At 37.0% G+C, this 24,997-nt stretch overlaps 1 protein-coding gene across 8 annotated transcripts in view; it reads left to right on the plus strand.

Moving 5' to 3' along the window:
• DENND4A (DENN domain containing 4A) overlaps positions 1–24,997 on the plus strand; it is a 53,438-nt gene that overhangs the window by 18,071 nt on the left and 10,370 nt on the right. For all 8 annotated transcript variants that reach the window (XM_048955912.1, XM_048955911.1, XM_048955917.1 and 5 more), the window contains 20 exons: positions 1,363–1,692; positions 2,306–2,555; positions 3,540–3,609; positions 4,353–4,522; positions 5,142–5,383; positions 6,906–6,972; positions 10,056–10,114; positions 10,735–10,879; positions 11,471–11,646; positions 12,877–12,974; positions 14,491–14,709; positions 14,942–15,087; positions 18,096–18,229; positions 19,092–19,227; positions 19,959–20,165; positions 20,269–20,397; positions 20,653–20,797; positions 21,519–21,638; positions 22,177–22,317; positions 23,263–24,347. In XM_048955912.1, the coding sequence (XP_048811869.1) occupies positions 1,385–1,692; positions 2,306–2,555; positions 3,540–3,609; positions 4,353–4,522; positions 5,142–5,383; positions 6,906–6,972; positions 10,056–10,114; positions 10,735–10,879; positions 11,471–11,646; positions 12,877–12,974; positions 14,491–14,709; positions 14,942–15,087; positions 18,096–18,229; positions 19,092–19,227; positions 19,959–20,165; positions 20,269–20,397; positions 20,653–20,797; positions 21,519–21,638; positions 22,177–22,317; positions 23,263–24,347 (4,047 nt within the window). In that variant the 5' untranslated portion in view covers positions 1,363–1,384. The remainder of the gene's footprint in view (positions 1–1,362; positions 1,693–2,305; positions 2,556–3,539; positions 3,610–4,352; positions 4,523–5,141; positions 5,384–6,905; positions 6,973–10,055; positions 10,115–10,734; positions 10,880–11,470; positions 11,647–12,876; positions 12,975–14,490; positions 14,710–14,941; positions 15,088–18,095; positions 18,230–19,091; positions 19,228–19,958; positions 20,166–20,268; positions 20,398–20,652; positions 20,798–21,518; positions 21,639–22,176; positions 22,318–23,262; positions 24,348–24,997) is intronic.

Genomic DNA, 24,997 nt, shown 5'->3' on the forward strand with positions numbered 1-24,997 from the left:
GTACAGTCAGACATGACTGCATGTCATGTTAATGCTGTATTGAATTCTGCTGGTGGAGTTCCCAAGTGTTAGCAAGCTCTTGAAACTGCTGTGTTGCAACAGCTTCTCTTGCAGTGAAGTTTTTCACCCAAATAAAATATAGACAACAAAAGGGCCCTTTAAATAGCTTGTCTGGTTTGCAGAGCTTTGGTCTTGATGAGAGTAAAGTTCCTGAAGCTGCCTTAGCAGGGTTCTATCACTTGTGAGTGATTTAGATAAAGATTTTTAGCCTGCTCCTCAGTGTTCTGCATCAGTGGGAAGCGTTTCCTTTATTTACAAAATGATGCTAACAAATAGGGCATGGATTTAAGTGATTTGCAGAGCTATTCAGGAGTGTCTGGCAGAGAGGTAACAAATCTCCCAATACATCATATGCTATGTTTTCTGCAAGGCATTTTTTCACCATAGAAATATTACTTTGTCCTGTGCTGAAATTAATTTACAACCGCTATAGAAAACGCTGCCAAAAAAAAAAGAAAGCTATATGAGAAGAATTCATATGTAAAGAACTATTTTTATCAGTATGTTCCAGGAAGGAAGAATGTAATTTCACGTTACAATTTGGCTGGAACAGCAGGACTGTATTCCTTGTCATTATGAAAAGCTTCATGTGGTCTGGAATATTATTGTTTCACAGTGGTCTGTGTCGCATTGAAGTTGACTGAGTTTAAATGCTTTGTGTAAATATTTGGTGCATTGCTGCCTGTGGCTGGGTTGCATGTTGAGGATCTGAGCTCCAAAATTTTATGAAATAACCTGATATTGATTGTTAACATGCAAAAATATTCCAAGATCTGCCCTTAATATTTCATATAAAATCCTGTGTCTGAAATGTTTTCAAGTATTATAATTGCATCTTTAGAATAACGAAGACAGTCTTTGCATGTATGTTTAGTATTCAGAAAGCAAACCAATTGTAGATCTTGCCTCCGAAGGTCCATTGCCCCTGTGTGCAGGTGACATGCAAAATACTTTTTGGCATGGCTGTGAGCTTTAAGCAGTGAGCTGTTGGCAAAGCTTTGCGCTGCATTTTGCTGTTTGTTGGTTCCAGTGCTCTGTGGTACCAGTTAACAAAAGGAGACTGCTGGGTTCTCCATTCTGAGGGTAATGTTCAATGCTTGTATCTGAGACTCAGTTCCAAATTGTTGGAAGATGGTGATTGCAGATGGAAACTGTTACACGACGTGATGACAGATGTCTAATTCTTTTGTGTTCTCCTACTGTGTTTTAATTTGTTATTGAAAATTTTCTATTTTAAATTAAATAATTCTGATGTCTTAAAATTTCCATTAAAAATAATGGTTTGTATTTCTTTCCCACCAGTTTCAACATCTTGTAATGGAAGATGGAAGACAAAGGGGCTCGTGTTGCCGACTACTTCGTTGTCGCAGGATTAACAGATATTTCTAAGCCACTAGAGGAAGAAATCCACTTCAATGATGCCTGCCATAAAATTGCAAAACCAAAAGAACCTATTACAGATGTAACAGTGATCATTAAATCCCTAGGAGAGGAAGTTCCTCAGGGATACAAGTGCATAGATGTGACTCCCTCGGGACTGTCTGCGGATCTCAATAATGGCAGCCTCGTAGGACCACAGATTTACCTTTGCTACCGCCGGGGGAGGGATAAGCCCCCTCTTACTGATTTGGGGTGAGTGATGCTTCTCTTACAGCAGGCGAGTTTGGCAATTCTGTGTGACTAATGAGCAAATACAGCGGATTTATTGAAATATCACAACTTTTTTTGATAGAAGGTGAAACTCTCAACTGAAAGATACTCATTGATTGAGGATGCTGTAACCTGCTTCTGTAGGAGTGATGCATGCTGAGTGGATGTTAGTGACTCCCGTATTCTTCTGAAGTTTCCAAAGCAATTTATAGTTTCTAATGTGTACGTTTTTGGTGAAACTAAGCGATTAAGCTGTTTCATAAATGCAGAAAGAGTTACATGGCATTCATAGGGCTGTGCAGCAAAGCTTTTTGAAGGCCTGAAAATAATGCTTGTGCAATAAGCATTGGAACTTTAAAAAGCAGTTATACTGGTGAAGAACTAATCTACTTAATCACAGTTTTTTTTCTGTTAAAATGCAGTTTGTTATAATGTTGGCTGAGAGCTAAAATATACTTCACTAAAAATCTTTTGATTGGGTGAGCTGCTGCTAAACTTGTGCTATTCAATTAGAATTATTATATATAGGATTTGAAACACAGAGAGGGGAAATAGTTACATGCATTCTGACTCCTGTTCATTCTGTTTTAATTAGGGTTTTATATGATGGGAAAGAAAGAGTAAAGCAAGGTTGTGAAATAATTCAAGCTACTCCCTATGGCCGGCCTGCTAATATCAGTGGCAATGCCTCGTCACAACGGGTGTTCGTCACTTACCGAAGAGCAACTGAGAGCATGACACAAAACGCACTGGCTGTTACAGACATATGTATAATCATACCGAGTAAAGGAGAAACCCCTCCACATACGTTCTGCAAGGTTGACAAGAATCTTAATAACAGTATGGTAAGATAGAAAGTTTCAGTTTCAAACACTTGATGTTCAACAGTGTGACTCGTGTGGAGTGTTTGTGATGGTTTCCAGAGTACCTGGATTTTTAGGCACTCTCCAAAGATAAGTTATATCTTGGAAGAATTTGAGGATTATATTGCCTTGTTCCTGCTTGAAACAAAGTTGTGTTGAAGTCCTGGGGCAAACAGTCTTCTTATTAGTGCTGGCATACAAATACTGACTTGGAATTAGTCCTTAAAACCTGTTGCATTGCCATATATGTAACTGGAAAGTGTGCAGCCTGATTTACTGTTGTGATGGGAATTCTGTATCTAAGGGCTGTATTTTCTTGTTTTTATGCTCTCCCATTACCTGCAGCACTACTCTGTGTCATTCTCTTGTAATTTCCCAAGCATTTTCTAAGAAGAAAGTTTCTTATAAACCATGTTGTGTACTGCTGACTGTAAGCTTGTTTAAAACCATTTTAATGGTTCCAAAGATGGAGTTATTGAAACACACAGATATCGCAGCCCTCTGTTTGCAGAACTTAATGTTTAAGTGTCTCCTAGTTGAATCTGCAGCCCTATTTTCAGATGATTGGTTTGATTAAAATGCAGGCACAAATATTTATGAGCATGACAATTATACTTGCAGGACTATAGTTGTGTTAATGAATGTTCTGGAGAAGAGTTGATAGCTTTCATGTTTCAGCCTCTAAACTGCTTTTGCTTTAGAGCTCAAACTGAGCCCTGCTATGCACCATTTATTTCAAAGCTAGCACAGTACTTTCAGTTAGATTTTTCTGGCAGTTGTTGGAGAGGATAATGTAACAGGCCAAAGATTTCTGTATCTTAATGTTCTATGTTTATGTATAGATAATGATTTCTCTTAAAACAAGGAAAAGGAATTGTCCCGTTATTTTGCTGCTGCATCCTTTTCTTTGGTGTGTTATGATTCCATATTTTACTATCTAACCCAAGAACTGCTTTCGTTTTACAGTGGGGCTCAGCTGTGTATCTTTGTTACAAGAAGTCCGTGGCAAAAACCAACACCATATCATACAAAGCTGGTATGTACCTACTGTTCAGCATTTTTTATCCTCAGTTCAGGATGTACAAACTTATTTGTAATGTAATACATTTTTTTGTCTAGGAATTATTCCATGTAGACACTGTCCTGATGTTATCCAAAAACAAGTCTTTCCCTGAAGAGTTCTTAAAATAGTGTTCAAAAACAAGCTTTAGAATTCTCATCGCTCTCTTCGTCAAAATATGCTTTTCATTGGAAGCTCAGTTGTGTTGTTTGTAGTTTTCTACAAACTTTATCTCCTGCCTCTGTCTCTTATTGCTGATAAATGCCTTTCAAGAATAAGTGTGTATATATTTACATTAGAAATTACCATAAAAAAGATTTGATGTATTTTCATGATCACTCTCTTTAAAAAACATTCTGAAGAATAATGCGGAATTCCAATCTGCCCTGAACACCAGTGGCACTGAGCTCTTTGAAGTATTTTTGGGTTGTGTGTCTCCTTATTTACATGACAGAATTAGATTTGCTATGGCATTGTGTTTCTTAAAGCCTCCATTACTTTTAAGTGTGAGACACAAACATGATTCTCACTTGAGCTTTAGTGCACACGTATTCCTTTGAGATGCTGCTCTCTGTGCACAGTGGTGGTTTGGGTGTTACTAAAAGATATGTGAATTTGTAAATATGTCCAATGCTTGTGGGCATATTTTTATGGAATGAGCTGTATGTTTTTTCCCACCACTATTTACATGATTGTCTCTTTATCAATTGTCTGTAAAGGTTTAATATGCAGATATCCTGAAGAGGATTATGAATCATTCCCATTACCAGAATCTGTGCCTCTTTTCTGCCTGCCTATGGGTGCAACAATTGAATGTTGGCCATCTGACAGTAAATACTCTCTCCCAATTTTTTCTACATTTGTACTAACTGGAGCTTCTGCAGAGAAGGTAACTTGTGTTAAAAATTTGGTTATGTGTCTGTTCAGGTTATCTACGAAAATATCCATTTATCAAAAGTGAACCTATTCTTTTGGACTTAAAAGTAAATCTTGCATTTGTTTCCCAGCTGAACTGCTGATTGTAGAAACCTGTCCTTTGGTTTTCCATCTCGTTAGCCTTTGAACCAACAGCTGTAAAAATCCTGACTGCACAGACATGCAAATATACTGTGCTTCTTTATTGCAAGCATGTAAACAACCTTGAACGTATATACTTGTCCTATAAAGTAAATTGGATGTCAGAGAAATGCAGCTTTGAGCTGCTTATGAAGGAGTCCTAGAATAGCTTAAAAGGCAATTAGGAGGAGCAGTTTTCCTGTGGATGATCATTATTTATTTCCTCTCACTTAAGTCATATCTTAAATTAATCTTTCTCATGTGACATTGAGTTTAAATGAATAATAGGCAGTCTGGATTTTCAGTCATAAGATAACTCCAGAATAAACTGCTGCAAAAGATGGTGCATTCATGTAACTTCTGAAGCAGTCATATAAACGTGACTCCCTTGCATGTTTGCTTTGAAGACTTAAGGAAATGCACTGACTTCACATTGACTGTGTTGCTTACAGGTATATGGTGCTGCTATTCAGTTCTATGAACCGTATCCTGAAGAGAATCTTACAGAGAAACAGAAGTCTCAGTTGGGATTAGCAGCTGCTGTCGAGGGAAAGTCAGACTCGTGCAGAACAGTCCAAACAAACAAGTGCATTTGTCTGCTCTCTCACTGGCCTTTCTTTGATGCTTTCAAGAAGTTTCTGACCTTTCTGTATCGTTACTCCATTTCTGGTCCACACGTCCTGCCTATTGAGAAGTAAGTAACTTCAAAAGCCAGTAAGTCACTTCTGCCGATGAGCGCGCTTCTGTTGCTTAAAACTTTCCTGTAATCCCCTTTTGATCTTGGTCATCAAACGTTATTTGTGATGATTATAGCAGACAAAGTCTTTTTCTCCATTGATGAAATGCATCAGATTTTACATCGTGAAAAACTCTAGGTTTTTATGTCTGATTTAAATGCCTGCAATTGTGTATCTGAGAACTTTTCATCTTTCATCTCCTAAGCGTAGTAATTAGAAGTAAAATTGTATTTTTTTCTTAATGGTACATACACAAAGGCAGAGAATTGCATAGTTCTGCATTTTTCACAAGCCTCTTTGTGGTGTGATGAGGCAGTAATGCAAATTGAATTGGTGTGCTTTTCTACTATTTGTAATTAATGAACTTCCTTCCTTCTCACATGAAGGATTTCACATTTTAAAATGCAGAGGAAATCCTTCAATTCAGGGAAAAATTATCTGTAATTAATATATAATATTGTTAAGCACTTTTAGGCTAAAGGAACTGATTAATGCACTGGACATCAAATGCAGTATTTGTTTTTCATTATGTAATACATAAGGTTTTCTATACTTAATCTCAACTTATATGAGACTTTGATTAAATATTTTTCATGCTTGTTTAGCCATTTCATTTTTCCATTTTGTATCTACTGTACTTGTTTTAAACTTCTGATGGTGTAAACGTATGTATAAATACAGAGTTCTGAATCAGAAAGGTCTAAAACAAATCTTCTGCATAAATCAATGTGTTCCCCTGAGTTTATGTGGAAGTTGGTTGTGTGAATCCTAATAGTGGTAAGCATGGAGAAATAGCAGTAAACTATGTAGCATGCAGTTTGGTAGATTGCCCATTTCTATCTCAGTTTCTCCTGATTGCTTGTAGTTTCCTTTAATCTGAAAGCTTGTATTACATCCTCCTGTGCTTCTGGAGCTTTTTTTTTAAACTTTAGTCAATTTATAACACAGAACTTATGCAACTTTTTAAAGCACTTCTTTGTAACACACAGAAAAAAATTAAACACTTATTAAATCACAAAATTCACGTTTCCATACTTGCAAATACAGACTAAAGAAAATAAATGAAGTTAATGATTCTCCCAGTTACTCAGCTGTGCTGGCTGTTGTCAGACAACTGCAGTTCTTGTCACTGAGTTTAGTGCTACTCCAAACCTGTCTCTGACACAACTGTAAAATGGAATTATCATACTCAGACTTTGATATTTCTACTTTGCAGTATATTATAAAAATGGCTCCATGTGATATTTCAGCCACTAAACAAGTTTCCAGTCAGAATCATACTCCAGCCTGCCATTTGGGTTGTCGCTACTGGACTGATAAGTTCTGAAGGTCACATTAGCCCTGTGGAGTTTGGAGGCCCTTTGCTTTTGGTCTTGTGAACTAGCATGGGCCATTTTTATATTATTAGTAATTATTTTTGTCTTGAGGTAAAATGGTTTAAGCTTATTTCTACTAAATCAGATTATTTTTTTCTTTTAGGCATATTTCTCATTTCATGCATAAAGTTCCTTTTCCATCCCCCCAGAGGCCAAGAATTCTGGTGCAGGTAAGTGTGAAACTTGTTAATGTTGTGTCTGAGTTAAGGCAAAATATCTGTTGATGGAATTACAGTGAATACAAAATGTAATTTGTATGTTCACATGCTTTTTTAAATGCTCAGGATGTTTTTTCCTAAGTTCATAGACTTAATTTCTACAGGTTTGTTATGTGCTCTGTTTCCTGCTTAGTTCAGGGCTTAAGTGAGATGTTACAATATACCATTTAGTGACTTCAGGACTTAATTTAATTGTATTTTATTGAGAATGTGCAGAAGTTAATGAAAAGCTACTCAAGGTTGGCATCTGGTTTGTTTTCTTTTTTTTTTTTTTTAGTAGCTTTTGAAATGTTTTCTTGATACAGTACGAAAACAGTGTGAAAATAAGTATAATTAACATTAAAACCCAGTGTGAAAAATATACTCACAGTGACTCTGAGGTCTTTTAGAGAAATAGAATCTTGGATTATGTCTTCATGTGTTAAAAATCCCCCTTAATGCACTTGGATGTTCTAAAGAACTGACATCTGTTACTGTTATGGAAAAAGGGGGTTGAGAACAATTGCACTGAACCTGTATCTGATGTTCTGTCACTTGTAGTAGTTCAGTTCAATACCCAGTGTTTACATCCTGTTTAGCTGTGTATATACCTTCAATAAAATATTTATGATAGGGAACACTGAACGCACATGCACAGAGAACTGTGAATGAGCTTAGAGGGAAACATTGGATTATTTTTTTTGAGAGTGAAGTTTAGGGAACTGTATCAAAACCTGCATGGCTGTATATCCTGCAATAAACTTGGGGACTTGTGTGAGACTGTCTGACACCACGCTGTTTTCAAACCTTCCATGTATCAAGTTAAGCAACTTCAGTAGCTGATAGTACAGTTGTAGTATAGAAAGCTTTTAAAAATTAGCTGTAGTTGATGGAATATGTACTTCCTTTAAGCTTCTTTCAGGAACTTCTGAACTGTTGGATGCTGCACTGAATAAAACAATGTTGTTATATATCAAAGATATTTTCCCCAAAAATGGTGTGGGAAATGCTTGGATTTTTGAGAAGTGCAAGTTGTAAGGATTCTATTTCATTGAAGAAATAGTGTCACAGAATCACAGAATCACACAGAATCACCCGGGTTGGAAGGGACCCCAAGGATCATGTAGTTCCAACCCCCCTGCCTAGCAGGGCCACCAAACATCCACATTCAGATCAGGTTGCCCAGGACCCCGTCCAACCTGGCCTTAAACACGTCCAAGGACGGGGCATCCACAACCTCCCTGGGCAGCCCGTTCCAGGGCCTAACCACTCTCCTAGTAAAGAACTTCCCCCTAACATCTAACCTAAATCTTCCCTCCTTCAACTTAAAACCATTTCCCCTAGTCCTGCTGTTGTCAGCCCTTTTGAAGAGTTTACTCCCCTCCTGGGTGTAGGTTCCCTTCAGGTATTGATAGGCTGCAGTGAGGTCACCCCGCAGCCTTCTCTTCTCCAGGCTGAACAAGCCCAACTCCCTCAGCCTGTCCTCATAGGGGAGGTGCTCCAGCCCCTTGATCATCTTAGTCGCAATCCTTCTATGAATATGCACTGCTCTGTCCTGTCTGTATGCTTTCTGGAAAGGAGACTTGGTGTGTTTTAGTAACTGTGTGTGTACCAGCCTGAATGTCTGACTTGAACTCTGATTACTTTGAAAGGTAAACATTCAGAAATATTCCTGACTGCTGATTTCCAGCTGCCACTATTGTTAGTTGCTTCTGATCTGCTAGAATCCATTCTCCATGCCCCCCTTATCACCCTGACTTTGCTCTTCCTTCTAGTGACTGTACTCACAGCCTGGAAACTTGGAGTGCGTCCAGTAATGCTTTTGTCCCTTTAAAGAATGGGGGTAAATGTCTCTTCTGCCCGAGGGAAACACACTTATCTGCTAGTGTGGAAGCACAAAAGCCATAGGACATCAGGCTGATGTTCCTTACTGGGAGCAGTTTACATAAGTTACCTCAGGCTGAAGAAATGAGTTCTTTGAATTCTTTCCCTGAGCAAGGTTGTGATGATGACAAATCTAGCACGGAAAGCAGTGTGGTCATCCTGACCTGTTGTTGAAGCTAAATGTAGCTTTGGCCTGTAAAAGTTGTGTTATATGAAGTATGGAAGTATGCAGTATTCTTCTGTTAGTTTTGCATGTTTTGTGTGGCTTCCAGGCAGTGTTAGATAACTGTCAGCTTCAGAGCTTGTATTACAAATTCCTGTGATGTTTCTAATTTCTGTTCTCCAGTCACCTGCAGTGCAGTCTAAGCTGAAACTTCAGAAATGAAATGTTACTAAAAGATGTCTGATCTCACAGTTTAACTGTACAGGTCACTGTGCTTTTATGCAGAAACGGACAGTGCATGGCCACTTACTGTGCAGAGAGGATTAAGCTAGCTGGTATCTTGTTAAGTTGGATTTACTATGGCTGAAAACATGTCAGTTGAGTTGTGATAAGTTGGTTGCATGTCTGTGTTCTTGTTCTCTTTTGAGTCCTTCGGTTCGTGCTGAGTATATAACTGGTTTCTCTTGATGTACTGCTAAGAAATAAATGATAATTAGTAATATCTTCATCTTAAATCTTCAACCAATATGAATTTCTAGCTCTATCAAAGCTGAGCAGTTTCTTCCAGCTAACAGCTTAATTCTCATATCTTCTGAAGGAAACTTTATGATACAGCCTGCCATCTGTCCTCTTAATGTATTTTCTGTCTCCTTCCCCCTAAATCCAAGAATCTTCTCTGAAAGCATTGTAAGAACTATGGGTTCTCACTTCCTTGAAGATTTATAAGGCTTCATTTTCAGTAGTTAATATGTTCACTTTTTTACAGTATTAGCTAGTTTAAATTCCTTTTTTAATGAATATGCAACGTGCTCAGTTCTGACTGAGAGAAGGGTGGACTTTGCCTGCTTAAAAGGTGCTGATGTGCAGCCACACTCTGCGTTTCGTAGTACTGTACACAAGTGGCTTTTGTAAAGTTTGGTGTAGTTCACATTTTATCTGTGTCCTTTGCTGTTGTTGTGTAGCTTCTAATGTTCTGAATAAAAAGAATGTATTTTATAATCTTTTCCAGCTGTCTCCATATGACAACCTAATTCTTAGCCAACCTGTATCATCACCCCTTCCACTGAGGCAAGTAGCAGCATCTTCTGTTTAATTGAGACATGTTTTGACTCAAGTGTTGAAAAGTTTCTGTGCTTTCAGTTGCAGCTGTGCAAATTAAGTGTTCTTGACTGTTGCCTTTTGTAATTAGTATATCTGAAGGTTTTTGGGGGGTTAGATCTGTGCCCTGACAAGGAGACATACTTAATCAACAATATCTGTGCTTTGTTTTGTTTTATTTTGAGATAATTTTAGTGATCATTGATGCAGAAAATAGATTGTTAAGTCTGCTTGCTAGGAATTGGAACTTGAGCTCCTGAGATGGTACAGCCTGTGCATTGTAGCGTAATTAGAGGAGTTCTGCAACTCTCTTAACTTCCATGTCATGAACAATCATCATGCACACATCCTGAAAAGTCCAAACTGACTGAAAAGTTGCAGGACCTCATGGTTAAAACATTCTACAGTGTCAATATTCTGCACTGAACAATGAAATGTACCAAGTAGTCTCCTTTGAGGTTGTTTTTCAAGTAAAGATTTGCAGACTTAAGTTTATAAGATCATATTCTAATGTCTTCTGTTTTATTTATCTTTTGTTTTTTTTTCTTGGTGCCTTGTAACTCAACATGTGTGTTTATGTTCTCTAACAGCGGGGGCAAGTTTTCTACACTACTTCAGAATTTAGGACCTGAGAATGCAGTGACCTTGCTTGTGTTTGCTGTGACAGAACATAAAATTCTCATCCATTCGTTGCGGCCTTCTGTCCTTACCAGTGTGACAGAGGCATTAGTCTCTGTAAGTAACATGGTTTTAATTAGGTACTCATAAGTGGGAAGAAGAATATTTGTAAGATAAAACCTACACTTACAGTAAAGCTGTTAGATTTCTGAGAGATTACATAAAAATTAGAATCATATTTGAGATCTTTAGCAACACAAATTTTTCTAATTGTATTTCTTGGAGGCAGTAGATGAAAGATAACTGTTGTAGTGTTTATGTGTAAGTATTGTGGGTGAATGTGTCTGGTCATCACAAAGCTCAGCACTTTCCTGACTTTCCCCACACAGTACTGTATCCTGTCTTGTAGAGAAGTGTTAAAAGCACATTATTTTCCTTTCTCAGTTAACATTGTTTTACTGCCTCAGCTGTATCCAATCTGTTGTTGCACTGAAGAGTTTGTTTCTACTAATTAAACTGAAACTTTAGAAAGATGAGCATTCTCTATTTAATAAAATGCTTCTATAATTACAGTGGTAATGCTCTATTACCTTCTACATCAAAAGTGTAGGAATTAGTGTTGAAGTGGGAATTAGTCAAGTTGTTTTATACTTCCACAGACTATTATACATGTTTAACCTACATTTTTTCTCTCTGATCTTTTCAAAGATGATATTTCCTTTCCACTGGCCTTGCCCATATATTCCTCTCTGTCCGCTGGCACTGGCAGATGTATTAAGTGCACCATGCCCATTCATTGTGGGAATTGATTCCAGATACTTTGATCTCTATGACCCTCCACCAGATGTTAGCTGTGTTGACCTAGATACCAATACCATTTCTCAGTAAGTATTTATTAATCACTTTCACATTGACTTTCTTGTACTCCTTTTGAAAGGCAAAACTGGCTTTTTTTTTTTTCCTCCAAAACTCATGTGGTTGTTTGTTTGCTTTAAACCTGTGAACTTTCTAATCATCTTTCTAGAGTGAGAGTGCTAGAAATGATGGCTATTCTGTTTTCAACGTGGAGGTAAAATCCTCATACAGTGTTATTGCCTCCTACGTGGTTATATTAAAATGTTACTGAACACGTTATTGCATCTCCTAAATTAACCATATTGAGCTTTGTTTTATTGGTTCCCTAAGGACAATAATCATCTTTGTTTTTCCTGAGCAGCTTTCTTAGTGTTCAATTCTAACACCTTGGATTGGCATCTACTTGAAAATAATAACAAAATTATGCTCCATACGAGCATGAAACATGAGAACTTTATACTGAGAATTACAAATGTAAAATTACATGAATGAGAGAGTCTTAAGACTTGAAAATCATTCCATCATTAACAAATGAAAATAAATGAATTATATTTCTCTTTCAGAACAATGTAGAGCACAGTTATAAACTGCATTTTTGGGGAACAAATTCAAACTGGACTACAGTAACTTTATTTTTTTGTTTTATTAGTTTTTGGTTAAAAGGAACATTTTTGTGTTGGTTTTTCCATTTACTTGCATATTCATTAATGGAAAAACTAATTTCTTATTACAAATTTTTTATTTTGTTTTACTTTTAACTGTTTTTCCTTGTTTTCATGGTGTACAACAGAATTGTTTTACAGGAAAAAGTCAAACTTGCTTATAGTTTATGCAGCCTTGACTGAGAGAGGGTCTGGAGGCTTCTGGTGCCCTCTGTAGACAAAGAAATGTTATCCATAGTGGTAATGATATAGCTAAGTAGCTACAGCTTAGAACATAGCATGTAGTGGCTGCTTGTGTGAACGCAGGTGCTTAATTCTATAAATCCATGTGCAATGAGCTCTGAGTGGAATGATTTCAGTGCTGAAAAGTGTGGCTCTGTAATGATGATGCTGAAATATGGGACGTTGGTTGGATTCTTGTCATTGTAAATCATGTTTGACTTTATTGGTTCATTTTCAGTCTTCCTCAGTACTATTTTAATTGAGCAAATTGTGTGTGCTCTCACATGCTCTGATGAGGTAGGAGAATCCTCTGGGTATAGCCCTATAGACATGCATATTTGCAGTGTATACTCACACATCCTCCTATTTTTCCAGAACTGGAGATAAGAAAGCTATTGCATGGAAGATCTTGCCGAAGAAACCTTGCAAAAATCTGATGAACACTTTAAATAACTTGTATCAGCAACTGGCAGGTGGGAAAGTACAGAATAAGATGGATATTGGATAAAATGGGCCACGTCAACAGATAAAGAGCTGGTTAAATGTGTTCTTAAGTCGTACCATTGTACTAAATGTAATCATAGAATAATATTTTTATACAGATAGAGCTTTTGGTCCAGAGATTGGAACACCCATAGGAGCTCTTGAAATGCTGGTGCTCAATAGATGTGTCTTTGCATTGGTGTCACTCTTTGTTAAAGAGAAAGGGAAAAAAAAAAAAAAGCAAAATTGTTAGGAGGGAATAGTAGAGCAAAGAGGGTCATTTTGACAGTTAAGGTAATTTTCATAGTACTTCTTGATGCTGTTTGGCTTTATTCCTGTAAATAATTTTACTGTCTTTACTGTGTTTCCCAGTCTTTAAGAAAACAACTGAAAACATTTTCTATGATTTTTTTGTAGCTGCAAGTGTAGTTGTGAGGGTGTCTGAGTATGATTGACTTAGGAGAGAAAGTACCTGAAATTTTAGGATAGAAATAAGATGTGCCAGAGCATCACGGCTAGAAGGCTTTATGCAGTGAGAATGCGTTCCGTCAGCACTCTGCCGTATCTGTCGTCTTACAAGTCCTTTCCAGAGATGCTAGGAGAGCCTTCAGAACAATAATGCATGGCAATTGCAAAATCAAGTGTCTGTTGCAGTCACTGGTCTTTCATTGTGTCCTGCATAGACTGTGTTGGAACAGAAATGTACTTTTCTGTGCTGGACCAAAAGTGCATTACTGATAGATTATGCCAATTTTCTGTTGCTTCAAAGCTTTGACATACCTTACTATTAAGTTCTTTTTAGAAAAAGAACATATAAAACTAAGTTCTCTGTAATCTAGAGAATTAAAGATCAATGCACTCTATTTCTAGCTACAGATTGAGTTACTTAAACACTATGGGATTGCCTGTGTGTAGAATTGAAGCCTTAGCTAGAGTTCTGGTAGCTTTAAAAATGGTGACAAGTATCTCTTAAAGAATGGAGATTTTGCTGGATATACTATAGAAAGAAATGCCTGCTTTCTGTTTATGTCCATGTTATAGCATTGTGTTGTGGTTTTGATGGCTGCAGTTCTCACCTGAGTGGCAATTTTGTTTATAGAAGTATCTAACACGTGCAGCCTGCATTTCAGGAACGCTTTGAGATGAAAGGCTGTGTAAAACAATGTGCCTGCCCCATATGGTTTTGTCCTTAAAATATGTTTATTTAAGCATCTCTTGCCTAATTTTTTATGTTTGTATAAGCAGATTTGAGGCTTTTTTAAGCTCTGTCTATACTGGTTTCCTCTGTTGCTGTAGTAACTAATGTACTGAGAAGGGAAATTTATCTTCCTTTTAGTATTATCCAGAGATCCTTAGTTTGTGTGAGGTCAAGCTGAATCCATTGCTGTATATTGACTATAATAGCCTTAATAGTAGAAAGGAAATCTAGTAAAACAAAAATTTTTCTTTTTGTCAACACTGCAAAAAAATTGGTACAAAATGTTGTAATGTTTCTGTTGTTCACAGCGCAACAAAGACCGAGAGAAGATGCATTAATGGAGCTAGCAATGAATGACTATGATTTTAATTCTGGGAAGAAATTACACCTGTTAGATTTGGAGATCCAAGAAGCATTTCTTTGTTTCATGGCCTCAATACTAAAGGGTTATAGGTCTTATCTGAGGCCGATAACAGAGGCACCCTCTGAAACAGCCACAGATGCAAGTTCTCTCTTTGAACTACAAGGTAACGAATCATAGGCCTGTTTTATGTATATTACTTAAATTACTTACTCAAAGAATAAGAACACTTTCAATGTTAGTATTTTGAATGATGGTAGAATGATGGTGTGGAACAAACTGTGTGGTAGTGGCAGAGATTACAAGAAGGTTGTTGCACCTTGGTAGAATATATACTGATCTGTGGTGAAGGCTGCTTTGTTTTAGGCATTCTTACATCTTCAGATTTTGTTCTGCAGGCTTCCTCAAAAGCAGAGATCGCTCACATCAGAAGTTTTATACGTTGATGACCAAAACTCAAATGTTTATTCGTTTCATTGAAGAGTGTTCTTTTGTCAGTGATAAGGATGCAAGCCTTGCTTTTTTTGATGACTGCGTAGATAAAGTAAGCACATCTTCATATGCATGTAGTTGTGTGGGATTTTTAAGTTCTGCTTTTGTTTATGTTGTCTGACATATTTCATGGTAGAAGGTATCTGAAATACAAACTTATTTCTGCCTACTTCCTTTTACTTCCTTTCTTTACCCTGGTTACTGGAACCTTCCATTTTCCTTTTGTTGGGCTTCGTTTAAGATTCTTTGAAGTCTAAATGTGATATTGTTAGAACAAATCAGCTCTGCTAAGTTTCACATTTGTTAGCTTTGACATACAGACCCGTCCTAAGAATGGCAGTATTCTCACTGCTGAGTAGCAACTTCAAGGTTCTTAATTGGAGACTTATATTCTGTAGATAAGACTATGAACATCTATTTTTTTAGAATGTATAATATTTATGCAGCAGTTTGGGATTGGCATTAATGGACATATATTGGACATGTAATGGACAGTAGCTGCTACCAGACAGTCTTATATTTTAATTATTATGAATAGAAGTGCTTATAGGTCTACATTAGTATAGAGTTGAGTACTATGAGGAAAATAACGTTCTACAAAGTATGTTAACTTTTGAAAATTCACCGTATTTCCAAAGAGGATCTGCAAAACTGTTTTGATTCCACTTAACGTTCTTAAAAACAATAACATCTGTTTTCAGAAGAACTGAAACCTATGATTTCATTTCTGTTTGTTTCTATTGTTACGTGAAATAAATCATTATGACTACAATAAGAAATTCCACACCTACTTGTTTCCTTACTGGCTGTGTGTACAAAGCATTCTATTCTGGGACACTGATGTTTAGGTAATGCAAATGTTGTCTAGGATTTCCTGCAAGTAGGTCATCTGCTGTTTGTTCCACAGAATTAATACCAAAGGTGGTTATCTCTCAGGAAATAAAGTGCAAAAGAGCTAAAATGAGTTCGCATTTGAAAAACAAACCTGAATGTGGTTAAGCTTAAGTTTGAGCTGAATATAAAAGAATGGTATAATACTATCTAGTACTCTTGATATACTTTAGTTTCAGTATTTTATTAGTAATAGCTCTCAAAGGTGTTCTTCAGCTCTAAAGCATGAGGTTATAAATCAAAATTCTAACGCTTATGTAATAGTCACTCTGATTAACCTGAGGTTCGGTTAAAAACCTTTCAGTATGCAGTGCTTGCTGCGTTAGCTTAGTTTTCATTGTGTTACTGGTTGTCTCTGACTGACGTTACATAGGACTTTTTTTTCAAAATGAATGAAGTGTTGGATTGTTGTTCCATTTTGTGGAATAGTTGTGAGGTTGTTGTTATTGGTGTCCTCGCCCAAGTTATTATTGCCTTGAAATTCAAATAGGTTGTCTGAAAGTGTAGTGCTTAGGTTGATGATGCCACTGTCAAGCTAGCAACTAATATGTTGGAGCTTTCACCCTTTTAGAAGAAGGTGAAGTAGGTGTTTGCACAGCTGAAGCAGAGACTCATCTGTTCTAATGCCAGTCGTTTTGCTAGTTGATGCTGTGGACAGCTTCTTTCCAGTATGAGAAATGCTCATGACAGTGCTGTGAGAATAAATCTTACATAACACACTTCTCCAATTTCTATTTCTGTCAGTGAGGAGTTCTCTGATTTATTAAGGGGACACCTTGTTCTACGCCAGTGCTGTGTTTGATGCAGTGAAAATACTATATGTAGGATTTCCAATGGTTTTAGAATTTGCTTGTGAAACCAGCTCTTCATTAACATGAGGAAAGGGGCTTCCATGTGAGAGCTGGTTGAACAACAATACATTAGTTTCATCTTCTTTCCTGATTCTTTTGTCTTTCATTTCTGATACTGTGCTTACAGTAGAGAAAAAGCCCTTAAGAGTTACACATTTAGCAGTGATGCTCCATCTTGATGGTCAGATTGAATGATTATGGTCAAGTGAATATTTACCTACGTGTTAATGCCTTTCTCCATGTGAACCATTATGTGAGAAGTTATTCTTGAGAATGATGTCATGGATTGAATTATGGTAGGATACTTCATGGGTAGTTATAAACCACTGAGTTGAGACAAATGTTATGTACCATGAAATTAGTTACCTGTAAAATATTATCTAAGCCTTGTGTAAGTTCTCTTGTAAGAATATTTTAAGCTGAAGAGTCATCTGTTACACGTGTTAGTTTATCCTATAGAAAGTAACAGGAGATTCCTAATTACTCGTTGTGTCTGCTGAGAGGTGTGGACTTAGAAATTTTTATTTTTCTATGAACTCAAATGATTTCAATTCAGTATATACTTAAGCTACTGACTTCATTGTATTTCACTGCTGGAACTTTTGATTTTTACATCTTTAGAAGGATTGCCAAGTGAGATTTCATTTATTCCTACTTTTCATGAGCCATATGTTCTTGTTACTTGGCTGATTAGATTTGCTAATACTTTCCATCTGTCTCATGCAGTAAAATGTGTAATTAAGAAGCACCTCTTTGTATGTTTATCAAAATTTAAATATTTAAAATTGTACTGAAACTGTCTGATATATTTCTACCTCTGCAGAGAAGGTGGAGAGAGAACTGTAGATCTTATTTTTTTTTTTCCTTAACCATGAATCTTCTGTTGCTAAACTGCTAAGGGATGAAGAATGTTCATCTTTGAGTTCCACTGGCTGCTTATTTGTTTCCTTTAAATATCACTTGGTTGTAATTTGACTTTCATTTAGCCATTTAAATAATAACTGTAAGCATAAATTGGGATGATATTTGGGGTGAACACTGGCGCTGTCAACATTGCAATAAAAAAATGTGTTAAGTACACCAGGAAGTAAATAGTTCTTGTGTCAACTCTTTGGGGGATGTGTCTTGTCCCACTAGCAGAAACAGCAGCACCTAAAAGATATTGGAGTTGACAGATGTAATACTTACTATTCTTAGTATAATTTCACAAGGCATCCTTACTACTTGAGTGCAGTCCTTTGATGCTGACTTTGCATTGCACTGCTGTAATGGCAGAAGATAGCCTAATACTCACAAATCCTCCTTATAACTTTTCCAGGTAGATATGGACAAAACTGGGGAAACACGGCTTATAGAGCTGGATGACTCATACAAGAGTGAACATACAGTTTTCATAACACCTCCTGAGATCCCTCATCTGCCAAACGGCGAAGAGCACCCTCTGCAATACAGGTGACTTAAGGACACAATGGGATACTAGCTTATAACATCTCGTAACTTCCTTTTTATTGTTAGCTTCTACCTTCTTATAGCTGTGAAGTACAGAATTTGCTTGTTCATTCTTACTTTGCTTAAAGACATGTATGTGAAATGCCTTATGTGCCAGCTCTTTTCAAGTTTCAGTGACCGTGTGTGTTCATGTGGGATGCACAGAAACAGAAACACCTGATGGAGCTCTGTGTTCATATTACATTGTCCTAGCTATGGACAATTGTAAAAATTAGAGTGGAAATTAATAAACTCAGTCTGTCCACCTACTGCTACTGCTGATAATGATAGTCTGCAGGTATTGTTTTGAAGGAGTGCATCTCAGAGAATCGCTGAAATTGGTGTTAGTAATTTAGTAATTACTTCAGATGAGTTTGTGTATTGGTTTCTTCATTTATTCAGAAAAACATTTCTAATCTAATTTAATCTCCCAGATATTTCTATAAAAATCAATATAAACAATATCAGTCTGTCATAAGATGCTCACTAGGGACAGAGCCACAGATTTTTGCAGTAACTGGAATCCATACTAATACATTTGGCATTAATTAAAGAAAATGCTATTAAAACAAATATAGTTAACAATTTTAGTTGCTTACACTGATATAACATGTTGAGACTGTTATTTTTTTCTTATGTTCATGAAATCACGTGGATGGTTTAATAAACCACTTTGTCAAGAGTGTCTTTTGAAGTTTTACTTCTGTATTTTCTTTTTCCTATGTAGCTTCTAGTGCAACCATGTAATTCATTTCTTTTGCTATCATGTAGTGTGTGTTTACTTTGGAACTGCCTTGCACGAGTTAAATGATGTTTCTTTTTACAGCTATAATGGGTTTCCAGTATTAAAACTAGATTTGTTTGAACGGCCAGAAGGACTTCTCACAATACCAAATAACAAACTGTCCTCAAAAGCCAGTAGTCCCAACAGCCCATCGCCGATGTTCAGAAGAACTAAACAGGTACTTGCAGGTATTTGTACAGTGTGAGCTACTTTGGAAGGTGTCAGGTGACAGCCTTTGTTTTTTTTTACTTGGCTGTGAAGACTGACTGGAAAAATCTTCAGTCTAACTGGCTATTCAGCAAGAGTAGTGAGGTTGGCACAGGCTGCCCAGGAGGTGGGGAAGTCACCATCCTTGGATATGTTCAAGAAAAGGTGGTGTGGCACTGAGGGCCGTAGTCTGCAGTGGTCGCAGGCATGGGTTGATGGTTGGACTAGATGATCTTAGTGGTCTTTCCAACCTTAATGATTCTATGATGCTTTGCTGATAGGGCAGCTATGCTAGCAGGGACTTTTTGGGTATGCTTACTTGTGGTTATTGTTCTGGCATACACCATATTGTATAGGGCTCCTGGGCACAGATCATCACTTGCTGTGCTGTTTCTATACTTTCAGTGTTCCTTATACTGCTCTTCACAACCATGAACTGATGATATTCCACATTCACTTCTTGTTTGTTTCTCAGTGTCCAGAACTTCATGACAGTCTCTAACGTTCTCGTATCTTATACGAAACTTATGACTTAGGAGGGGAGTATTGCACAGCAAGTGTGGTTGGGGTCCCTCAGTATACTCTCCTTTTCTGCATTATTGAAGATGTTGTTCGTGCTAGCATTGTAGTGACTAGTGTTTGGTTTTAGCATGTAGATTTGTGTATTTTAATTACAGAAATAATTGTTTTGATTCTTTACAGGAAATTAAATCTGCGCATAAAATTGCCAAGAAGTACTCATCCATACCACAGATGTGGTCCAGGTGTTTGTTACGTCACTGCTATGGTCTTTGGTTTATCTGCCTTCCTGCCTATGTGAAAGTGTGCCATTCAAAAGTCAGGGCCCTGAGAACTGCATATGATGTTCTGCAAAAAATGCATACCAAAAAAATAGATCCACCTGATGAGGTAAAATAAGTCAACCTCACAATTTTAGAAACAGCCCTTAGTTTTAATGAATGGAGTATGGTTTTGACTACAGAAGTATAACACTAAATATGTGTATTTTCAGGTTTGCTACCGAGTTCTCATGCAGCTGTGTGGACAGTATGGTCAGCCAGTGCTAGCAGTGAGAGTGCTTTTTGAGATGCAGAAAGCTGGTGTTGACCCTAATGCCATTACTTATGGCTATTACAATAAGGTAAGCATTTTTGAGGGAGGGAGGGAGGAATGCTTTTTTATCCAGACAAATAGAAGCAAACAAAATAAACTTGAGTTGAGATGTATTTCTCATAACTAGAAGAAGTTAAAGACAGAAAAATTGTTAATTTTGCCTGTGTGGGTTTAGAAGTCTACTTCATAACTGCCGATGTAACCCAGTTTGAAATGAAGGCAATGATTCACAATTGGCTGTTCCTTAAGATGACTTTATTTGACTTGGTTATTCCCAAAATAGGCAGTTTTAGAGAGCACGTGGCCTTCAAGCAATCGAGGTGGCTATTTCCTATGGATGAAGATAAGAAACGTTGTTTTAGGAATAGCTCAGTTCAAAAGAGCATTGAAAAAACTGCCGGCAAGCTCATCACATACTGCTCTTCCTGGTACAGTATTCTCATGCTTTTCTTCTATATCCTTACTGGTAGGAAAAACATTTAAGAAACATTCTTCCCATCTTGGTTCATTTGCTTTATTTTGGTGCTTGTGCTATAGGACAACCTGGAACAGGAATTGCTATATTAGTCTGAAATGGATTTAATTGTTGAAGACATTCAGTTGGATTATTAATGCTTGGGTCAGTGTTGTCTAGGAACTATCAGTTATTTGCTTGAATATTTGTAGAGGGTTATTTTTATTTTGACCTTATTTTGTGACTACAGTTGTGGTTGCTTCTGCAATCTTTATTTTTCTTCACTTGCTAGAATAAAACTATGAGAACTACGTGCATTAATTTTGAAAAAACACTGTACTCTAAAATGAAACCACGTTTAGATTTCTTTCAGTTCTTTGAAAGGATGTGACATTTTAAGCGAAGAAACAAGGCAATAGAATTAATGATGAGCTGCTGCAATAGAATTAATGCGGAACTTCAAAGAAATGTTGCAAATTACCCCTTTAATTTCATTGTGTTGAACATCGTTTCAGTGTTTATACAGTAAAAGTAATTCAATCACTTTTCTTTTTTTGGTGGTAAAATGTTCACTGTTAATTGGAATGTACTTGATAAAAGGCCTTTGAATTACTTTGGATATTCAATTTATTCTGCTTAACAATGTCAAGCTTTTTAATAATATAATCATCTTTATTCTGGCATTGTTGTGGCAGGAGGACTTTCAGACTTGGGCAGCAACACGTCATTCAAAGATGAAATCAGGCAAGGGAAAACTTGTCTTCAAGATATACAAGAACAAAAAGAGGACAAGAGAGAGAGTGATTCCAGTTCTTGTACGTACCTTATGAATGCAGAGTTGAATAATGAGTTTATAGTGGATAAATGGGGATTTCAGCCAAGCTAAGTGGAGCAGTTGATTGTTTTACATTGAATGTATTTGAAAATGCTGATTTATGCCTACCCCAGAAGTTCTTTTATTTAAACGTAGTTTTCTGGGTGTCTGATGGTTTTACTTCTAAAGTTAGTGTTTACCCTTCTCAGTTTCAATAAGGGATAATGGTAATAGAAGAGCCTAATGATAATTACAGCATAATGTTTTTGTTTCAAAAAATTAAAATTGCTTTATAGGCATAATCTGTAGGAAAGCATCTTTTACCAGTCTGTTTTCTTTCACTTGAGAAGTGAATGGTAGGTCCGTGAGATCATGCCTACATTATGTCTCCACCCAAGTAGATGTCAGTGTATGTGTTATGGGACATATACAACAAGCTGCCATTTAATCTGCCATAAAGTGTCTAATAGGTATTGGAAACTTGAGTTTTAAATTAAGTTGCTTTGATTTGAAAGATCTCTGTTTTTTTCTGCACACAGTGTCTGAAGTGGAAAGTGCAAAAGGGAGTGGTGACTGCCTGCCTAAACTCAATTATCTTCACTCTGATGATGACAAAGCCACTTCCAGCATAGTGCGGCTCAATGGTACCATTGACAGCACAGTGGCAGAAGCTAGCACTGGTAAGTGGGAAAGAAATTTGGATTCTTCTACAGGCTTGTTTCTACTTATTCATTTTTAACGAGACTGGTATACAGCATCTCTGAGGTTTTTTGTCCACATAACTTTCAGTTCTTCATTGGTGTAAAGGCAGTGGCTGGTGCAGTTCATGGAAGTGAGTTCAGGTTAGAGTGTGCGTATGCTTTTTCAGGGAGATGTCTGAGTAGTTTGCATTCCCAGATTTATTGTTTGCCCTTTTTGCTTTGACTAACATCTGCTTATGAGAAGAAGACTCTGCTGTTTGTTTTTTCTGCTATTTTTTCTTACAACCTCTAGCAACTACTGGATTGGCTCAGAATGTGAAAGATGTTCCTGTGCAGTATAGTTGAAAGAAACTTTTCAAGTCTCTAGTGATGTCAAATATGATTACTGTAATACTGTCATTTGAACTTGAAATACTGTAGCTGTTGTATAAACAGAGGCTTTTTGTCCTGCCAAAGCAACAGATTTCTTTGACAATAATTCCTGTTGTTGGTTCTATCTGCAATACATCAAGTTAGAAAGTGTTTCATTTTTGCCATTTACTAGATACCTTTGCTGTTAGTAGCTTTCAGACCTCTTAATAACAGTGTACTTCTCCAGAAATGAGCTTAAATATATCTGAGACTTTTCTTGATGGTGCCTCTCTATGTATGCTTGAGCTATATTATTTGTCTCCCTTTAAATGTGTTTTGTCATAAAGAGACAGAAGAGCAATGCTGAGATGATGTTTTTCTTTTTTAACTTAATGCATTTTAAAAGTCATAACCCTGGTGAACTCTGCTTTTCAATCACCACCACAGTACACGATGAATCCCATCTCTTAATATTGTAACCTGCTTGAAAAATGAAGCAAATTTGCATTCTTTAGTAATGTTTAGTTTTCTTGTATAGGAGGAAATAAAGTGCTTTGTTCATCTGTTTTCCAGAGAGCTCTGTAGGATTGCTGTTTACATCACCTTTTGAAGATGCCAATGAAGCAGAAGTTATAAAAAGTAAATCCCTAAGAAAGAGACATAAAAGTGCAGCAGAACCTGACGTAAGGGAGATTCCCTGGGAGAGCAGGAACCGTAACCTGAGCGGAGATGGCTTAGTGGGACTCATCAATAGAATAAATCAGGAAGCAAACCCTGGGGAAATGGTTGAAAAACTAGGAGCTGATGCCAAAATCCTATCCAGTGCGTTACAGAAGAGCATAAGGCCAAAAACTCTTAATATCAGAACAAATTCTTTAGGATCTAAGAGAGAAAGTCTGGAGAAAGAATCTAGTGATGAAGATGCAGCTTTTGACTGCAGTTTTACAGATAAAACAGAGTCTCCAGTTATCTTTGATCTGGAAGACTTGGATGCTGAGCCTGAAACGTCTACAACAGTGAAGACTTCCAATGAAAAATCTAGAAGACTGCAAAGAAAGAGCAGCTTTCCAGTAAAGCCAGTTGAAAAGACGGATGTTGAAACAGGATTTGATCCACTGTCCCTACTGGTTGCTGAGACAGAACAGCAGAAAGAAGATGAAGAAGAGGATGATGATAGAAGTGCTTCAACTCCATCTGCACGGCGAGATTTAGCTGAAGAAATAGTCATGTATATGAACAACATGAGCAGCCCTTTGTCAAGTCGTGCCCCAAGCATTGAGTTGCAGAAACCCTTTGATGACAGAAACGCTAATAAAAAGAGCCCAACAATAATCCAAGCTTGTAGGAGGTCCAGCCTTCCCCCAAACTCACCAAGGCCAACAAGTCTTATCAAATCCAAGAGTTATCACTCAAAAGCTGAAGAAAGGTCAAGAGACAGGCTTTGGTCCTCACCAGCTTATTCCCCACACAGTCCAGCAAAGGAGCAGGAGGCAACTGGTGCGCTTCCACTTGTGTCTTCCCCATCGTTCAACTTGGACACGCTGTTAACACCGAAGTTTGATGTTCTAAAAAGCAGCATGTTTTCTGCTGGAAAGGGGGTTGCAGAGAAGGCTAGCAAGTGGTACTCGAAATTTGCAATGTATGCTGCATCCTCAAAGGTAAATTTTCTGTCATTGCTCCTTGTTTTAGGTCTTGTGCAGAATAGAAAATAAATTTCATTTAAAGAAATGAAAAACTTTTGTGAATCTTTAATCCCGGAATCCTATGTGGTGAATCCGCAGTTCAAATGACACACCCTGGTAAATGCATTAAGTTGTTTTAATTATGTTTAAATTGCCAGTGCCCTAATATTATTGTACTGATTCAAACAGTTATTCTACAGAAAGCATCAATGCATTTTAATTTTTTTTTATTCCTTAAGTAATTACTGAAGTGGTTGATGGCTAGTTTTGCACTTATGTCATTTGGTTAGAATAATCCTTGCTGCTACCAACTCAAACCAAAAGTCATTTCATTCCCTTATTTTGGGAATGAAAACAAATGCAGTTTGCTGTTCTCTTGATGGGATTAAAACTAATCTGAGAATAATTAAATTGTATACATGACGTAGACCTGTTCCTACAACTGCTAGTAACTTTTTATGGCACAAATAAGAAAATATTGTAGGATTAAAATGTTTAAGTTTTCAATTAGGTTTTTTTGTTAGAAGAATCTTTGGAAAAGACTTCTCATGTAGCACCTTGTTTCATGTTGGTTCTGAATACAGATCTGAACTGAATGACTTTCTGAAGAGGTAAATTCACGCCTC

The sequence above is a fragment of the Lagopus muta genome, chromosome 10 (assembly GCF_023343835.1).
Source record: "Lagopus muta isolate bLagMut1 chromosome 10, bLagMut1 primary, whole genome shotgun sequence".
Classification (NCBI taxonomy): Eukaryota; Metazoa; Chordata; class Aves; order Galliformes; family Phasianidae; genus Lagopus; species Lagopus muta.